The sequence below is a fragment of the Abramis brama genome (genome assembly GCF_963993115.1).
Source record: "Abramis brama genome assembly, chromosome: 9".
Classification (NCBI taxonomy): Eukaryota; Metazoa; Chordata; class Actinopteri; order Cypriniformes; family Leuciscidae; genus Abramis; species Abramis brama.
In genome coordinates, this window is record NC_139971.1 from 34,430,866 (window position 1) to 34,449,890 (window position 19,025).

Genomic DNA, 19,025 nt, shown 5'->3' on the forward strand with positions numbered 1-19,025 from the left:
AAAAAAAATTATTCTCAAAACAGTGAATCAATTACGTTCTCAAGCATAACTGTACAATAATGCAAGAACCTCACCACTTAAATACATATTTGCTCAAGTCAGCTTTGTGTATCTTACAAAAACAGTGCACTATCATTCAAAAGGTTGGGGTTGGTAAGATTTTTTTAAAGGTTTTTGAAGGAGTCTCCAATGCTCAACTAAGGAAGCATTTATTTGATCAAAAATACAATAAAAACTAATATTGTGGAAAAAATAATAATAATAATTTACAACAACTTTTCTATTTGAATATTCTATTTTCATTTTAAAACAGGAAGTATTCCTGTGATGGCAAAGCTTTTTTTTCGGGATTCTTTAATGAACAGAAAATTCAAAAGAACAGCATTTATTTGAAATAGAATGGTTTGTAACATTATAAATGTCGTCACTTTTAATCAATACCTCTGTGTTGAATAAAAGTATTCATTTATTTAAAAAAATAAAAAAATCGTACTGACTCCAAAGCAGTGAAGGGTGATGACTCTCAGTACACACAATGTCCAAGTTACAAACCATCTAGCAATTATGCTGGGCACCGTTATTCAGAAGGGTTGTCGGACGTTCCTGAAGAGGATTTTCAGCGATACCAAATCACCTGAGTATTATCCTCCTGGAAGTGTCCTCACATGGAGTATGACAGTGTTAATCAGAGGATGGTCTACACAGGCACTGTACTCCCCGCTGCGTTTTGCCCTTCACCTCTCCAGCCCAAATAGGCAAAGTAGCTGCTAGCTGCATATAACAGTGTCACCACTATGGCAAAGAACTGCAAGAAGAAATATATGAATAAAAATGATGAAGATCTTACAAATTTTACTCAAGTATAAGATGTATGTAGTTCACAAAAGAATATATATAAATATATATATATATATATATGTTCCTCCATACAATGAAAGTTAATAGGGTCCAATGTTGTTTTGGACCCCAATGACCTTTATTGTATGAGCAAACAGTTCAAAATATAGTTTGTGTTTCACAGTAGAAAGAAAGACATACAGGTTGGAAACAACATCAGTGTGAGTAAATTTAACAGAATTTTCATTTTTGGGTCAACTAACCCTTTAAGAACTTTGGGTAAGCCGTAATACAAGCTAAACCCCAGATAAATGATTTCAAGGCACATATCTGTTTTTACATATATATAAGCAATCATTGAGCAGATATGTAGTTTTAAAGATGCTGTAATAATTTAGAAACTTAAGCTGTTAACCTTTACACATGGAGGAGGTATAAATTGTGATTACACTCCTCCACTATAGAGCAGTATGGGGTTGTCAGGTGCTTCATGCACATTTTAATCTGGACTCTGGCCCATGTGTCTTTTAAAGCCCAATAAAACACTCACACTACTCTAGTCTACAGAACCGTGCTTTTGAACTCATCTGACAGTTTCACATTTTTACCATCTCCTAAAAGCCTTTTATTTGATCTATAATGCTGTATTGTGTATTCCATTGAGTAATGAAACATGCTTTATACAGTTAAAGTGAAGGCCTTGCTTCAGATTAGATGCTTTGGCATAACTTATATTTTTAATCAATATTTTCTAAGAAGGCTCCATCTACAGTCAACTTCCATTCAAACATTTATTTATACGATTTCTTAATGTTTTTGAAAGAAGTCTCTCAGGATCACCAAGGCTGCATTTATTTGATCAAAAATATTATAAAATATTGTTAAAATTATTTATTTTTTAAATAAATGTTTTTATTTTAATATATTTTAAAATGTCAATTATTAATGTGATAGCAAAGCTGAATTTTCAGCAGCCATTACTCCAGTCTTCAGTCACATGATCCTTCCGAAATCATTCTAATATGCTGATTTGCTGCTCAAGAAACATTTCTTATTTTCAGTGGTGAAAAAAGCTGTGCCGTTTAATTTTTTTGTGGAAACCATGATACATTTTTTTTTCATGATTCTTTGATTATTCATTTCTTTAAAAATATATATATATAAAAAATTAAACTAACCCATACTTTTAAAAGGTAGTCATTTGTTAGGTCTTGACATCTGCTGACATCTGAATCACCTGACCTGTTATCAGTGGGTGCTTTACAGATACACCTTACTTTACTTTAGTAATGAGGTATGAAGTGTACAGTCAGACACACCTCTTTAAGCTCATAGTGTGTGAACGTGTGGAGTGTGTGTTCAAGAGATGTTTTCACTCACTGCAGAAGCTCCCAGATGACCATGGTAAAAATAAGGAACGTTTGCAGCATTAGCCAAAAAGGCAGTTAGGTATAGAACAGTTGCGACTGAGTAAAACACCATGAGCTACAAGGAAGAAAGGGAGACAGGATTACAAACTTGATTTGATCAACAAAGTCTTGATTAAAATATGCTATCTCCTCCATAAGACGAGTGAGAGTCTCACCACCAAAGGCCAGGGTATTAAGGGTAGACTCTGATGAAAACTCAGCAATAGCACAACCAACAGGGCGATGCTCAAAAGCCACAGCGTCACGCTGACAATCATGACCCAGACATAAGCAGATGCTGAGGAGTATGGAGTACTGGCGATCAGCGCCCAAACCAGTAATCCAACAACCTGAACAGAGGATGATCATATGTTAAACATCAATGACAAATACGGTCACTTAAAGGGATAGTCCACCCAAAAAAAGGATTAAAAACAAACAAAAAAATTGTTGGTACAACAAAGTCAGTGGAGTCTAAAAACAGCATTATTGACTTTCCTCGTATCTTCTCTCGAGTTTCACAGAAGAAAGAAAGCCATACATGTTTCAAAAAGGTCATAAGGGTGACTAAATGATTGCAGAATTTTCATTTTGGAGGAAAATGAATCCTTTGAGTCGAGAAAACCTTTAGTTATCATTTTTAGGGTATTTTCACTAAGGCTTTTCTAAACGTAAGTGTGTTGTAATTAATTTAGATGACATACATGCTCTGAAACACGTCAGCTTTAAAATGAAAGTGACGTGAGTGTGAATCATCCTGGTGATAGTCATTAGATATCTTATATTATATGATATTATTATATCATATTTAGAATTGGAAGTATTGATGTATGTCCTCAGGAATGTTTTCACAATCACAGTTATACATTTTTAAAAAGAAATACAAGCACAGAAAATGCAAATACAGAAATATATTTTTTTTTTATGAACAGATGGTGTCAATGACATTAATTTGTACAATGAATATCAAAAGTTCATGATGTATTATTCATCTGATAAAGGTCTCAGATTCCAGGCTGTGTCTGACACAAGATACCAACAAACAACAACTGTGACTCTCCACAAAATAAAGACTAAAAACAGACACATCTCAGGTCAAATATTCACTAAAGCTCAATGTCATTGCATTCATATTTACTGATTCAACAATGATTACATAAATTATGTATTTGTATTGAGGGAAGCATTTTATTATGGTTACTGACCCAATAATCAATGATATGATAGATAAGATGATCATCTTCTTAAATACTGATATTCAGAAATGTGTATTGTACAACTTAATTAGTCATTTATGTTTGCTCATAGTCAGATAAATATTTTTCGGTATGCTTTTTTTGTCCATACGTACAGCTGAACCTAGTTTTAATGTTTCTAAATAACACAGCGACATAGATCAGTGAAACACACCTAATACAAGCACCACAATGTAAACATTACAGCTACCTCTACGCAAACTCTGTGTAAGCATGCAGGACTGTGTGTGGTATTAAATCGAACACCGGCACAATATCCTAGTTGCATGAAACATTATGACCATAATCCAAAGAAAATGGGCCTGGATAGTTTCTGTTTTATCAACCAACACCTACAACGTCTCAATATTTCTCATACTGGAAATCTTTATTTTTAAAGAATGAAGAAACAGCGTAGAAAAGTGGGTGTGAGTGTATGAAGGGAGAAAGAAATAGTTTTCAAAAGCAAAAACAGAGTAAAAAACACTTCAACATATGATAAAGCATGGAAAATGTAATTGACAGTTTTTCCAACTTACAATCTCAGCCAAAAGTAGAATACCAGGAATGCTCTTAATGAAGTTCATGTCAACACTCGATAGGATTCCATAACTTCTTTGAGGTTCTTGAGAGCTGGTCTGAGTGCTGACCTTACCAGGAAAATCTGCCATTTCTTCTCAGTATAAAAGAGTTGATTACATGAAAATGTCACTTTAGAAAAAAAAGAAAGCCTGAACCTGAGTGGAGACACACCAGAACAGGTAATGCAGGTGTTGTCACTACCTAGCAACCTAGTTTTCTCTCTTTCACACCCTCTTTCACACCCTCTCTCTCTCTCTCTCTCTCTCTCTCTCTCTCTCTCTCTCTCTCTCTCTCTCTCTCTCTCTCTCTCTCTCTCTCTCTCTCTCCATACACCTTTGCACACCTAAAATCTAAAACTTCAGTAAGCATAATAAAAGTGAGAACCCTCTCCCTTCCTCTTGTAAAAAAGGAAACAGCAGAATAGCAAACAATAGAAGTTACAATTAAGGGTTAAAAAACTTAAATGGTCAGAATCATTGACAGAAGAGGATATGTTGCATGTACACAAGCATTACAAGTAAAACAAATTAACACAATTTTACACACACACAGTATATATATGGTCATGTTGGTGGACTTTGAATGTTAAAGCTACCCAACAGCAATGCACACAAAATGCAAAATGTTGTTCCTGTAGCTATTGGATCTTATCACTTTATCAAACAGAAACAAGCGAAAAAACAGTATCACTGTAGATAATGGCTACTTTTAACACTCATAACATTCGTCATTCAAATATGAAACTGTTTATTATGTAGAATACTCTTTCCTATATACAAAATGCATTGCACTCCTTCCTTTGAAACACTCACGTTATATAAAAATAGAAAAAAATAATTCTTTAACATATCATCCACTAACCTGCAACAGTCATTTCTGTACTGCGCTCGTTGACTCAGTTCATTTTTAGCCACTTTTCTGCGGCAGACAGATGTAAAACTTTGCTGTTGTCCTTTATTTTTGCTGGTATCTTCTCTCTGTGGGGTATGAAACAGACTTTGGTCCCTGGAAAACCATCCAGTTAACCTTTTCACCAAAAAAAAAAAAGCTTCTTGTCAGAAGTGGGATTCGAACCCACGCCTCCAGAGGAGACTGCGACCTGAACGCAGCGCCTTAGACCGCTCGGCCATCCTGACACTCTGAACTGTGGGTAATTTTTGGCCCTCTAGTGGTGGTGACTTTATTTTTCTCATTTTTATCTTGTTACTGTTAAACACAGCCAAACAATTTATATTATATCCAGCAATTTATATTATATCATGTTTTAGAGAGGTATTTTTTTTTGTCCTGTGACATCTAGGGTGGCCATTTCTATAACGCCAAAATTAAGGACATTTTGCAGGACTCAGTGAAGCCAGGAGAAAAACTGAAAAATAATCCTCTAAACAGTGAAAGAAATATACTTTTCTATTTAGATATTTTTTTACAGCCTATATTAGATAGTTTCCCCCTAAATTAATTTCAAGAGGTATTTTTTACGTATATAAGGGCACATTTTCTAACCTTATTAAATGTAGGCCTATGCTTTTTTCATGCTTTCTTATGCGATGAGAATAATAAGACACTATAGGGCTGATAACAAATCACATAAATTTCAGTATCCACAATATCCATCTTTGCAATGTATTAGTAAATGCTGAAATTAACAGGTCTTTAACTCATTTAGTTAACTTGTGAAAACAAATGAAACCCTTAAAAGTGTCACCAATATATTTAAAACAATAATCTCAAAATTATTATGCAATTGTAACTGCATCTAAATGCCACGTCAGATGTTGTGCCGTTTCTGCAGCGCAAAGATGGATTTTGTGGATACTGAAATGTAGCCTATGTGATTTGGTATCAGCCCTATAGTGTCTTATTATTCTTATTGCATGAAAGAGCATTTTTAGCACCTTAATTTTGGCGTTATAGAAATGGCCACCCTAGATGTCACAGGACAACAACAACAAAAAAATCTAAAACACTATAATATAGTATATAATCTAAATAATATACATTGCTGGATATAATATAAATTGTATGGCTGTTTTTAAGTTACATTAAAGAAACAAAATAAAAATGAGAAAAATAAAGTCACCACCACTAGAGGGCCAAAAATTACCCACAGTTCAGAGTGTCAGGATGGCCGAGCGGTCTAAGGCGCTGCGTTCAGGTCGCAGTCTCCTCTGGAGGCGTGGGTTCGAATCCCACTTCTGACAACACTTTTTTTTTTTTTGGTGAAAAGGTTAACAGGATGGTTCTCCAGGGACCAAAGTCTGTTTCATACCCCACAGAGAGAAGATACCAGCAAAAATAAAGGACAACAGCAAAGTTTTACATCTGTCTGCCACAGAAAAGTGGCTAAAAATGAACTGTGTCAACGAGCGCAGTACAGAAATGACTGTTGCAGGTTAGTGGATGATATATTAAAGAATTGTTTTTTAACTGTTTGCTCACGACTGGCGACGGAATCTTCCCTATTAGCTCAGCTCCTCCCTTCAGTAAACTCAGTCCACCGTTTTTATCTCCTTGCCAGAGCATTTAACAGCAGCATTCAAGTAAGAAATGTATTCTTATTGAAGCTAACAGTTATTCAATCAAAAGCAGTGAGTGAATTACTGTTTTTCTTTTGTTTGATTCATATTAGCAGCATATACAGCAGTAGGTACTGTATATTACGCTGCTGTCACTTTAATACACAGATCTAATATTCACATGCATTTCTTTACTTGCTTACATTTACGTTTACTTTCACAACACAACAGAAACTGACAAAAACTTCACAGACACATTCTTGGGACACCTGAGACTTATATTACATCTTGTAAGAAGGGGAATAATAGGTCCCCTTTAATACTTTATGAGTTTGTACTTAATACATGATGAGTTATGCTTAAATATAAAATCCATTTAGAATTGAAAACTTCGAAAAATATTTATAGGACTAAAAGGAAATTCTGTCAGAGGCAAAATAGAGTCATGACGTTTACTGTAAGCATGTGGAACATTAAGGGGAGGTAAATAATATTTTTTTAAACAAGGTTTTAGCAATCATTTTTACATATTTTTTTACTTATATCTCCATTTATATTTCTCACTGTCTCACCCACTTTTCAGATTGTTCCAATGCCTCTGCAGTAAAATGGTTTCCGTACACTAGAGGTCTGACAGATAACAGTAGACTATGCGAGTTGAACCTCTGATTCATTTAGCAGACGCTGTTATCCAAAGAGTTACTAGTATGTTCCTCACTTGTATAACGATAACTCTTTGATGATTCATCAGTTAGAGCGTAATGTGAAATTCAACAAAAATCTGTGTTCATAATCTTTGTGCTTGCTTTGTGGAAGAGGTGGTGTGGGTCTTTTTCCTGAAAACTACCCTTTCTGGCATTCCTCACCTCAATGACACACACATGCACAAATAATGTTTTTTCTATGTGTAGGTGTGGTGTGGTGTTGTTGCTTCCCATCATATAAGCAAGACAGAGACCCTACTGTGTGTCTGTGTAATCAAAAAGCACTGTAGTAATGTCACAGCATGGTGAGAATCCACTGCCGGAGAGGTCATTGTTCTTCCAGACAATACAGTAGACAGATGACTTTATTTTGGGAAAGAGAATTCTAATGATCTATGTGACTCCCAGTTGTTAAAAGTTTAATGCTGTCATAACATCAGTGAGGGAGCTTAATGGAATTTAATTAACTCCACAAATAGTAGGGAAATTTCTCACAAAATTATGTCAGAAGTTTTAGTTGCTTCCGCAATATGATTCTTTGACCCTTTATCTGATACGTCAGGCATTTCATGCCAGTGCATTACACTTTACACATTATAGATAATATATGTTAAACTGCTATATTATTTGTGCATGTTTTACATTCATTTGTACAGAGAAAGTTTGTGGAGGAAAAGTTTTATTTAGTCTCTGAAAATATTTGATGACCCATCTGCCTTCATGCTGTTGAACTTTGAAATAAAATAAATGAACTAAAGTCAAATGCCTGATTTTAACTTTTTATGCCAGGAAAAAGTGTAGCCTTATTAAATCCAACATTTGAGGTCTTCACGTTACCCGGAACATGTGTTAATTCAGTTTTAAATAACTGACTATGAGTCCGAAAAACAGAGGTGGAGTAGATCGATGGAATACTTCGGAAGTGTTACCCAACCATCAGAACTTCTCTTTGGAACAAAGTCCCCTGTGTGTGACCCTGGCCCTTACGTTAAAGAGAGCGTTTCCAGTAATGACGTGATTCCAGTAATGACGTGATTCCAGAAATGACGCCGGTTGTAGTAAATTCCCTAGCCTTGATCCTTTTTCCACAGAGGCAGAGGTAGAGCTATACACACAGATCACTGTCTGTACACATCTAGCACTTCTGGCTGTTTGAGGATCTTGTATGTGTGTGTGATGTCAGAGGTCATAAAGGCCACGGGGAAGATGTGTGAGTCAGGGTGTGTCTTTTGCAGAAAGAAGGACAGTCAACTATTGAGACGGGGGGGCGTGGATGCTCTTTCGTTATAAAACGGATCCTAAAAAAGCAAACGTGTTACAGGGAAGACAGCTGACTTGGACTGGACTACGTAAATTTACGGAAAACGCCAAGAGCAGGATTTTACAAAGCCTCACCGATCACTTACAAGAAGTGTTAGACTTAATCCATCAATGGCCAGGCATAATGGTAAGAAAATCACTTTAATGTTCTGTCACTTAATATATTTGTATTATTAAGCTCAAAGTCAGAATTAAGTATATTCATGATTCAGAGCAATAATAGTGTGCTATTTAGCATAAACACCTGTTACACACAATTGCATTATAAATACAATATGTTTTGTTTACTAATTAATTAATTTTTATTAAATTTATTATTTTTATGGTATTGTGATGTTTATAAAAACAGTGTTTTATGTGAATTCAAATATATTGCATAAAGCAGTCTGGTGGTCAAGAGTTTTGCCAAGAATGATACTTTTCCATTAGTGGAGGAAACTGCAGGTTTTAATTTATATTCCACTAATGTGGTCTTTCTACCCTGGTTCAAATGAAAAATGTATTACACAATTTCAATAAATTACATTATTTCTCAAACAGCAAAATAAGATGCTAAAGGTCCAAGTTAAATATTCCTGGTGGCAATACTTCAGTTGGCTGTGTTTCATGTTGGGCAGGTGGGTTAGAAATGCTCTGCATTGTTAAAATAAATATGGAAACGGACCACTGACTTGTTGGCAGACTGATATTTTATTTGGTCCAGTATCGGATCTCTCTGTGAGGTCTGAGCTTTATAGCCTCATCTTGGAAAGCGAAAAAGAAAGTTGCATGCTAGTAACATTAAAAGTAAATGTAGCATCAAGTAGCAATAAGGAGAATCCAAACTGATCAGGGCTGCATTTCACAAAAGTTTTGTGAAAAAAAAAAAAAAGAGTTTTAGTTTGGTTTTCAAGTTACACCCTTGCCACCACAAACTGAAACTTCACACACATCATCAGCAGTTTATTATATTATCTTCCTTCCCCTAAAGAAATGTGTTATTTGGCCCCATCTCATATGCAGACTAAACATGTTGAGAATAAGAATCTTTGATAACGTCCCAAAGACCATTGTGTTCTTCAGTGGAAGCAAGAACATTTGACTTTTTGTGGAAGTTAACAGTTTGCTTATGCAAATGTAATGCAAGTCAATTTGCAAATGTAATGCAAGTCAATACTGCAGTTCATAAGATGATGATTAAAAAAAATAATACTTCACCCAGAAGACAAAGGAAATTAGGTCATGAAACACTTCTTGTGAGTGAAATCTCCAGTGCATATCTCAAACTTGTCAGCAAGGCTGGAAAACAAAATTTGCTATCACTAATCTATCCCATAATTAAAATAAATTTAGCCACCCAAAAATATTGCATGCACCATTCAGTAACAGAGGATTTTAGAGGCTCACTACAAACAAATGAATATTTAGAATATTGGATATAGTATATTTATTGATTTCTTTTGTGTCCAGCCATACTTAGTGATTTGGATCTGCAGTGTTATGAGAATAACCATGCTCACCGCACAGAGGAGATGGACGTGGAGCGTCTGCTGGTGCGCAGAGGTCAGCCCTTCTCTGTAGTCCTGCAGTGTACTGAGCACATCCCACAGATCCCAGACCACCAGCTCAACCTCATACTACACCTGGGTGAGTAATCTGATGGAGAGAGTAACAGATTAAGCAGCAAGAAAAACAGATGGCTTACAGGATTTGGACTGCGGCTTGAACCTGTAATAATCTTAGATTGATCTGTATTTTTGCCCCCGGTTTCACAGACAAGGCTTAAGCTAGTCCTAGACTAAAATGAATGTTTGAGCTGTTTTAACTGAAAACAACTTGCACTGACATATCTTAAAATATGCACACCAGCAATGTTTTTTTTTTTCTAGGGCATGTTTATAAAAGCTACTTAAATGCCCTAATTGAACTAAGGCCTAATTCTGCCTTAATCTAAGCCTTGTCTGTGAAACCAGGCCTTGGAGTTTAAGACAAGTCACTAGGTTAGCTAAGTTTACTGGTCTTTAAACCAGTTAAAAAGTCTTTATCAAGTAAAAAAAAAAAAAAAACTCAACCACAAGAAATGTGCATATTCATATATCCACATATACTAAATTAAGGCGTAAAGTTACATTCAAGCTATTTTAAGGCATTAAGAAAGTTTTTTTCACAGGAAAAAAAGTTTAAATATGTTGTTTTGATGATCAAAGATGAGTTTGAAGGGATAAAATGATTGACTACAACCAGGGGGACTTTAATTAAAATATTCAGGATGATTCTTCTGCTTAACAGGATGTCTTGATGTAGCAAAGAAAACTTTCAAATATGGCACTGTACAGGTTAAAAATCTGCAAATAAATCTAACATTAATGACAAAGTTCCCCTGGATAACATCTGGCAAGTGACAGAACTTAAGTTAATTATAATGAGGATGAGACTTGTGTTAGTCGATGTAGATTTTGCTTTATCGTTTATTTCGTGGTATGTACATATATACAGCTTTTCAGGACTGCTTAAAGTTTCTGACACGAGCAATAGATGAGCGATAAAAAAAAAATGAACAGATGAATCAGAAAATCAGCTTGACGTGTGAAAGCCCCAAAAGAGGCCGACACCAACTGAAATCTAACGACACTGTTTTCAGCGGTAGCATGGCCCACATATCATTCAAACTACATATACGACGTCGATCAAACAGTATTTTAGACATACAGTATATGACATGAGGGGAAAAAAAATGGTGTCTAGTACGTTATACTATAAGATAATTATGTGGTCACCGGTAAAACACGATCATGAAACCCAATTCGCATGAACTTGCGATTCTACAAAATGCCTTTTAAACTTTATAAAGCAAAACTTTGAAGAATAATTTCAGTGCTCAATACTAACCATAACGTATTGAAACTTGTGACGATGAAAACCTTCTGTATTCTCTTGTGAATGTTTGTTACGGTCCGCACGCTCGCTCTCTCCCGCGCATCCCCATTTGAATTCTCCAATCTCCATACCAACGGTTTTCATGAGGCGCATTTTGATTTTGCGCATGCGTATACCTTTTATTTTTTAGCCAAAAAGTCCAGTATAACTATTAAATATACGAGTCTCACGAGATCGCGCTCAGAGCCAGGACAATGTCATCTCACGGAATGATTATATTAAAACAGAAACTCTCAGTAGTGGTGTTCATTTTGACCCGGAGTCGGACAATAATGCCCACAGAGCCAGAGAGTAACTTATAAGTATGGATATAAAACAGGTATAACGTTAGTTTAGTTTAATTATTATGGTTATAACGTATTTGTCATCTGCTTTTATCCTAGGTACAAGCCTGTTGAAGTGGACCCCGTCCGAATGATGGCCAAAAATATAAAGTTACTGATGAATTTAATGAAGTGTACTGTAGCTCGATGGTGTTTTTAGCCCCCAATGGCTCCTTCCAGGCAGCTAACCCTAACCTAAACCTTAAACCTACCCATCCCCTCGCTGCCTGGAAGGTGCCGTTGGGGGCTAAAAACCCCAAATACCTGTACGGTACATCACACAAAAGATGAAGCGTCAGTTTTACTCCAGAAAATCACGGTATGGGCTGGATAAACACAGTATAAGTGCGCATTAAAGTCGTATCCATAAACTCTCTCTCTCTCCCTTTCAATATCACCAACATACAGCAAAGTACATAAAACACTCGTTACAACTAACAGTAAACAAATAACGTTATATACACACCTTTTCAGTGGGTGCTTAATAAACTGGTAAACTGTAGCAGTTATCCGTTAAACGACTCGATGAGCTGTCATAAAGTGCGCGCTCTCACTTTCATTTCTGCCATGATAAATAACGTTAACGTTAACTTAGGCCTATCACTCCGGAGACTGTGAGCTGGGTCACGAACTGTTGGTACCTCCATCGAGAGTAACAACGAGAGTAAATGAAGACTGCTATGTTCATTCTTACATCTTATAACAAAACACCTAAATCGCGTAGGAGACATTCTTGTCTACAGATGCTCCGGCGTCGAAACAATGGCGGACTGTGTTTAGCTCACCTCACTCAGGGCGGGTCTACGCGAAAACTGCAGTGTCAAGTGTCCGTCAACAGTCGTGGGCGGGGCTTGTGCAAAAGTACGTCACATTGCCCCGAATCTGAAAACGGCTTGTTCTGAGCATGGTTCTGAGACACTGCTTATGAATTATGGGGATTAAAAAATGGGTGGATTTTTATCATTATAGGGTGGTTGTGTACACACACTGCCAGTACACTTATGTTCAAATGTCATGTAAAAGTGAATTTTGCATAATAGGTGCCCTTTTAAGCTATATTAGTACAATGCATCTTTTTACATGGGGATACTTATTTGGAAGTCATTTATTGATCCAATATATGTAATTGTCAGTTTCCACAATTTCCCTAAATTAATTTGTTTTACAGTGATGCAAAGCCATATTTATCATCTAATTTCTGTGCATATGTTTGTGTGTTACAGGTAAGAATAATGAAGTGGTCTTGAAGGTTTCAGACTCAGAGCAGGATCATGGGAAATGGTGGTTCAGTCAGTGTAATGCTCAGGGTGAGGTGATGCTGACCCTCCACAGCCCTGCTGATGCTCCTGTGGGTCTGTACAGCATGACTGTGGTTTTGCTCTCAGCTGATGGGCAGATCCTGGAGCAAACCAAGCCTCAGACCTTCTACCTGCTTTTCAATCCGTGGTGCAAAGGTGAGTATTTAAAGGGATTGCTCACCTGAAAAATCTAAATACATGACTTTGTTTCTTCCATAAAAACGTTTCATTTGATATCTTTCATTTAAAGCGGAAGATGATATTTTAACGCTGTGTGTTGTGGACTTCCCTATTCTCATAGGATTAGAACAATTATTAAAACTTATTTAGTTCTCATTTTAATAATCACCCTTGATGTGATCATGTGAACAGGCCTTAAAATTCACCAGTTCTTTAAAGCCTTGTGGATTCTGATTAGCTGTCAAGGTTTTACTTACAACGATTATTAAAACTTTATAGTAGGCTATAGTTAATGTCCTTGCTATTAAGTTAAATCTTTTTTTCGCTCAGATTCTTTATAGCTATGCAAATTGGGATTAAAAATTGTAGTCTGCATGTTATCAATTGTTTTGGCAAGCCAAGAATATTCAAATGATATTTAAAAACATATCACACCGAAAGAACGCTGTTGTACCAAATTCAAAATAATTGTTACATATGTGATCATTATGGGTTTACACACAAAGCTCAATTATATTTCTTCCTGTAGATGACTCAGTGTACCTTCCTAGTGAGGAACTGCTGGTTGAGTACATTTTAAATGAAAACGGGACCTTGTACCAGGGCTCATGGGATGATATCACCACTGTGCCCTGGAACTTTGGGCAGGTAACCTACAAATGCATTCACACGTGCTCACCAAAGATATAACATCCAAATTTATACAGTCCCTATCTGTTTAGTCAGTCTTGTGGTCAGTGCCCTCTCTGAGAAAGTGCCATGGCCTGAGATGACTGACACACAGTCAGGATTTATGGGTGATGATTCAGATGAGGCAGAGTGTGAATTGTGACAGATCGGTGGCAGGAGAACCGCATGTCTGCTGTGTAATCACTCTCTGTAGATGTAAAACATTTTAGCAACAATATCTGTCTCACAAACAAGTGACTGTCCCCTTTCAGTCAGACAGTACACCCAGGTCTGGGGGATCAAGAAAAACTCAATTCACAACATTAGGATGGGTTTTGTGCTAAGCTTTCTCAGTAAAATGCAAGTTAGGCACTACGGACAGCATTTACCACAATAATCTCAATCATATAAACAAAATATGCGCTGTTATGCACATACAGGCGGATACAGCTTCTGTGATTCTTTTCTGTGGTAACCAACAGCATGTCACTGCTTACTTTAACTGTATTTAATTTGGAATATTCCTTTAAGAAAACCTCTATACCCCTCAGTAGGCCTACTTTTTAACACTGATGCAAGTAAAACAAGATATTCATATCCTTGCATTTTCTTTTCAAACAGTTTGAGAAAGATGTGGTGGATATTTGCTTTGAAGTGCTGGACAATTCGCCTGCTGCCATGAAAAACTCAGAGATGGACATTGTCAACAGAGCAAGCCCTGTTTATGTTAGCAGGACTATTACTGCCATGGTAAGGCATCTATTAACATGGCCATGCATTGTCTCCACCTCTTTTTATAATCATTATTTGCTCAGGCATAAATTACTTTTTCACTGAATTAAACTACACTATAAAAAGTGGTTTACATGCATACATAATCGTGAATAGGTGAATGCTAATGATGACCGCGGGGTGGTATCTGGGCGCTGGGATGGAAAGTACAGTGATGGAGTGGCACCCACACGTTGGAATGGCAGTGTGCCCATCCTGAGGCGCTGGAGTGAGGGTGGAGGACAGAAAGTACGTTATGGGCAGTGCTGGGTGTTCACAGGAGTGGCATGCACAGGTGAGAAAAATAGAATCAGTGTCATTGTACCCTGCACCACTTTTCTCTCCTGCTGCTGAATCTTTTTAGCAGCGTGACAAAAGAAATCATATTTTACCTGAGTTCCGGGTTTTTATCAGTGATGCAATGAAAAGACCACGTACAACAATGTACAACGCGATCAGGGCAGCCTTAATCACAAACAAATGACACGGTTCTTCTTAGTCAACCAGACGTGTATAACGCGATCAGGGCAGACCAATTCATGAGCAAATAACTATGAGCAGGTTCTTTATAGTGAATCAAAATATACAATACCAGTTGGATTAATGATTGTTATGAGACGGTTCTTTTTAGTGAATCAAAACATACACGACCAGCAGTCCGATTCATGAATAAGTGACTCTTATGAGTCCTTTTAATGAGTCAAAAACATACAGTGCAACCACTGTAATCTGATTCCCGAATGAATGAGGCGGTTCATTTAGTGAATAGTAAAATTCTTCTCTGAACTGAACTATCAGAGCGGTTTCTGAATCATTTGCTAAATTCAGAATAGCGTACTACTGTTATTATTTGTGTCTGTGTCTGATCTGTAACATCACCTTTCCTCAGTCCTCCGCTGTCTTGGCATTCCAACCAGATGCATCACTAATTACTCATCTGCTCATGACACTGATGCAAACATTTCTGTGGATTATGTCCTCGATGATCAACTTGAAAGTGTGTCTGGAGGAAGGAAGGACAGCATCTGGTAAGTTATGAGATCCACATAAAATGTATAGCTCTAAACCCTTTCTGTATGACAACAGTTGTTTCATTTCTGTCTGTTTTTATTTCTCTTAAGCAATTACAGGAGAAAGATCTGAGACAAAGTTGATACTTAAGGCATAAGTTAGAGCATAAGTTTCCTCTGTAGTCTCTGATCTGTTAGCTTCATCCTTTTTTTCAGGAATTACCACTGTTGGGTTGAGTCCTGGATGAAACGCGATGACCTCCCAGAAGGTTACGATGGATGGCAGGTGCTAGATCCAACGCCTCAAGAAAGGAGTGATGGTAATCTCTCTTATAAGTAAGCTTTACTCCTTAAAGTATACAAAACTGGAATATTAGTTTGACTACATCCTCTGCTTCTATGTTCTTATAGGAGTTTTCTGCTGTGGGCCTTGCCCAGTTCGTGCAGTCAAGGAAGGAGAGGTGGGGTTGAAGTACGACACCCCATTTGTGTTTTCTGAGGTGAACGCAGATCTGATTGTCTGGATTGTTCATCCTGATGGGGAACGCTCTCAAGTGTCCCAAAACAGTACAATTATTGGACGGAACATTAGCACTAAGAGTGTGTATGGAGACTTCAGAGAGGACATTACTGCTAATTACAAATATCCTGAAGGTAATGTCCAACAAGTCGAATCTACTCATTTGTTTCAACTTTATTGAAACACTCTATAATGAACTAAACAAATTTTTGATCTGTGACATCTCTTCTGAAATTAAATTCTGCATGAAACAGAAGTTGCAATAGTCATTTCTTCCCTATTGTGGCGTAACAAGAAAAAAGGGCGAGACTTGATTTTGTCCATCGGGAATTGTTTGGATCTTTGGATCATTGTGGTTGACTATTGCTGTGAATTCATGTGAGTGACAGGTTGTCTCGCCCTCGCAACCGTAAAGACGTCATCAGAGATGTCATTGCATGTTGGAGGAGAAGTTATTTTGATTAAAGATTATGAGGGCACATTAATTAAAAAAAAACAATGATGTGTATGGATAAATCATAATAAATACTGTAATATTCAGTTTAAAAAAAACAAGAATTGTCCATTTCGATTTCATGGTGACTTGAAGTTCATTGTCTAATATTCTATTGTTCTTAATAAATATTATTCAAATTGTTCCTAAAATCTTGAAATGTCTCGATGATGCTGGCATAAAAAAGAAAGACATTTCACAATAAGACATATTGTTAAGAAAATCATTTTATTTATATTTGTCCATGCCAACTGATTCTGAAATTGTTGACACTGGATATTAATGCTTTGTCCCACCACAGGCTCAATGAAGGAGCGACAGGTTTATAAAAAAGCAGGAAGACAAGTGGGCCAAAAGAAGGAAGTCCCAGGACAGCTTGAGCTTTTCATCAAGCACGCTCCAGCTGTACACGGGACAGACTTTGATGTGTTCATAGAGGTGTATAATGCTGGCAGGGAGGACACAGATGCACAACTCACAGTCACGTCGAACGCAATAACCTACAATAGTATCCACCGCGGAGAGTGCCAGAGAAAGACATCCTCTCTTACATTACCAGCTCACAAAGGTAAGACTAGCAAAATTATGTTGCACATATGGCATATCTGCAAACAAATTTTGCCCTTGACAATAATTCCTCAAATATCTTTGCATCATTTTTTAGCTCATAAAGAAGTATTGCGACTTCAGTATGACCATTATGGTGCGTGTGTATCTGAACATCACATGATAAGGGTCACAGCCCTCCTTCAACCCACTGATCAAGACAACATCATCCTGCAAGAAATCAACATCCCCTTGAAAATGCCAGCACTTCATATCAAGGTAATTAAAGGGATAGTTTACCCAAAAATAAGAAATTCTCTAATCATTTACACTGACTCATGCCATCCCCAATGTATAAGACTTTCTTTCTTCATCTTTAGATAAACACAAACAAAGATTTTTAGGAAACTAATCCATATCTGTGAGTCAATATAATGCCAGTAAATAGGTGCCGCTCGATTTACATTTGAAAAATGTTACCCGGAAGCACAGGGGAGAAAACACTTACATCACGTCTCACAACGTCCCTCTCATGAACTTATGACAGTAGAGCAGAGCAATGATTTATAGATATTTTTTTATATTTTAAAATACAAAATTTTGTATTTTTCTTACACACGCACCTATCATTTCGCTTCAGAAGACATTGATTCATCCACTGGGGTCGTAGGGTCACTGTGTGTGGTTTTTCAAGCGTCAACTGAGCGGCACCCGTTCAATGACATTATATGGACTCAGAGATGGATTATTTTCTTTAAAAAAATAATTTGTGCTTATCTGAAGAAAGAACGTTATTTACATTAGGGATGGCATATGAGGGTGAGTAAATGATGAGAGAGGCTTTACTGACCACTTTTACTAATAACCAACGTTTGTTTTACTTTTCAGATTATTGGAAATGCGATTGTATCACGCAAATTGACAGCACACATCGCCTTCACCAATCCTTTGCCTGTCAGTCTTCAAGGAGGCGTGTTTACCGTGGAGGGAGCAGGACTAACAGAGGCCAGAGAAATAAAAACACAGTATGTACTAGTTTTAGAAATTACATAAGTAAGAATTCTAGGATCCAGTATACATTTCCTAAAGTGCATCAGACATGATCCAAGACATCCAAGTTATGGTTGACTGTTAATATCTCTCTTTCTCTAGTGGTAAGATTGAACCTGGTCAGGAAGTGACAGTTAAATTCTCCTTCAAACCCACCCGTGCTGGCATGAGGAAACTGCTTGTCGACTTTGACTCAGACAGACTGAGAGATGTCAAGGGAGAAGCCTCTATCATTGTTCGAAAAAAAATGTGAAATATGAATGCTGTCACAGAAATCTAGACAAGCATGTACAATTTAGAGAACCATAAATAATTGAGTGTGTTTGTAAATAATACCGTTAATGCACTATACTTGGCTTGCTTACAGCTTTTTTGCTTGTTACATTTTGTTTGCTATTTGTTTATATAAAGAACATTTACGTATCTTTATAAATGTTATATATATGCAACATTTCCTTTATAATTACTTTATGATCATAAATGATATCTTTGCATGCTTTCATACAGACATTGAATATAAAAACCACAAAAGCTATTTTTCTACATGTAAAATGCCCAGAAACAATTGTTTACTTTGTACTTTCTGGATAATGTTGTTGTGTTTGAAATAAATGTTATGTAATAACAATAAAAAATACATGCATGT

At 36.7% G+C, this 19,025-nt stretch overlaps 2 protein-coding genes across 4 annotated transcripts; one reads left to right on the top strand and one right to left on the bottom strand.

Annotated features, from left to right (window-relative positions):
• Positions 1-117: 117 nt before the first annotated feature.
• pllp (plasmolipin) lies at positions 118-5,180 on the bottom strand. Of its 3 annotated transcripts, none has more exons than XM_084123594.1 (5): positions 4,925-5,180; positions 4,021-4,192; positions 2,423-2,596; positions 2,218-2,322; positions 118-805 (listed from the first exon to the last, which is right to left on the bottom strand). In XM_084123594.1, the coding sequence occupies exons 2-5, from the start codon at positions 4,150-4,152 to the stop codon at positions 698-700; spliced, it is 519 nt and encodes a 172-aa protein (XP_083979720.1). In that variant the 5' UTR covers positions 4,153-4,192; positions 4,925-5,180; the 3' UTR covers positions 118-697. The 3 variants fall into 3 exon arrangements, with proteins under 3 accessions (XP_083979720.1, XP_083979719.1, XP_083979718.1); XM_084123593.1 differs by having other exon boundaries at positions 4,021-4,218; positions 4,925-5,170; XM_084123592.1 differs by having other exon boundaries at positions 4,021-4,154; positions 4,925-5,117.
• Positions 5,181-6,330: 1,150 nt separating this feature from the next.
• LOC311089218 (protein-glutamine gamma-glutamyltransferase 2-like) lies at positions 6,331-19,025 on the top strand. Its single transcript, XM_084123740.1, has 14 exons — positions 6,331-6,455; positions 8,519-8,730; positions 10,053-10,229; positions 13,066-13,296; positions 13,850-13,968; positions 14,611-14,739; positions 14,878-15,055; positions 15,650-15,788; positions 15,987-16,090; positions 16,182-16,424; positions 17,085-17,351; positions 17,448-17,608; positions 18,218-18,354; positions 18,482-19,025. Exons 2-14 carry the CDS (start codon positions 8,715-8,717, stop codon positions 18,630-18,632), a joined length of 2,052 nt encoding a protein of 683 aa, XP_083979866.1. The 5' UTR covers positions 6,331-6,455; positions 8,519-8,714; the 3' UTR covers positions 18,633-19,025.

What these genes read in the sequence shown, in the direction of transcription:
- pllp (XM_084123592.1), bottom strand. An exon ending in TAATACCCTGGCCTTTGGTG is followed by an intron (nt 2,323 to 2,422) that starts GTGAGACTCTCA and finishes TCTTCCTTGTAG; the next exon opens with CTCATGGTGTTTTACTCAGT. An exon ending in GTCATCTGGGAGCTTCTGCA is followed by an intron (nt 806 to 2,217) that starts GTGAGTGAAAAC and finishes TTCTTCTTGCAG; the next exon opens with TTCTTTGCCATAGTGGTGAC.
- LOC311089218 (XM_084123740.1), top strand. An exon ending in CAACCTCATACTACACCTGG is followed by an intron (nt 10,230 to 13,065) that starts GTGAGTAATCTG and finishes TGTGTGTTACAG; the next exon opens with GTAAGAATAATGAAGTGGTC. An exon ending in GCCTCAAGAAAGGAGTGATG is followed by an intron (nt 16,091 to 16,181) that starts GTAATCTCTCTT and finishes ATGTTCTTATAG; the next exon opens with GAGTTTTCTGCTGTGGGCCT.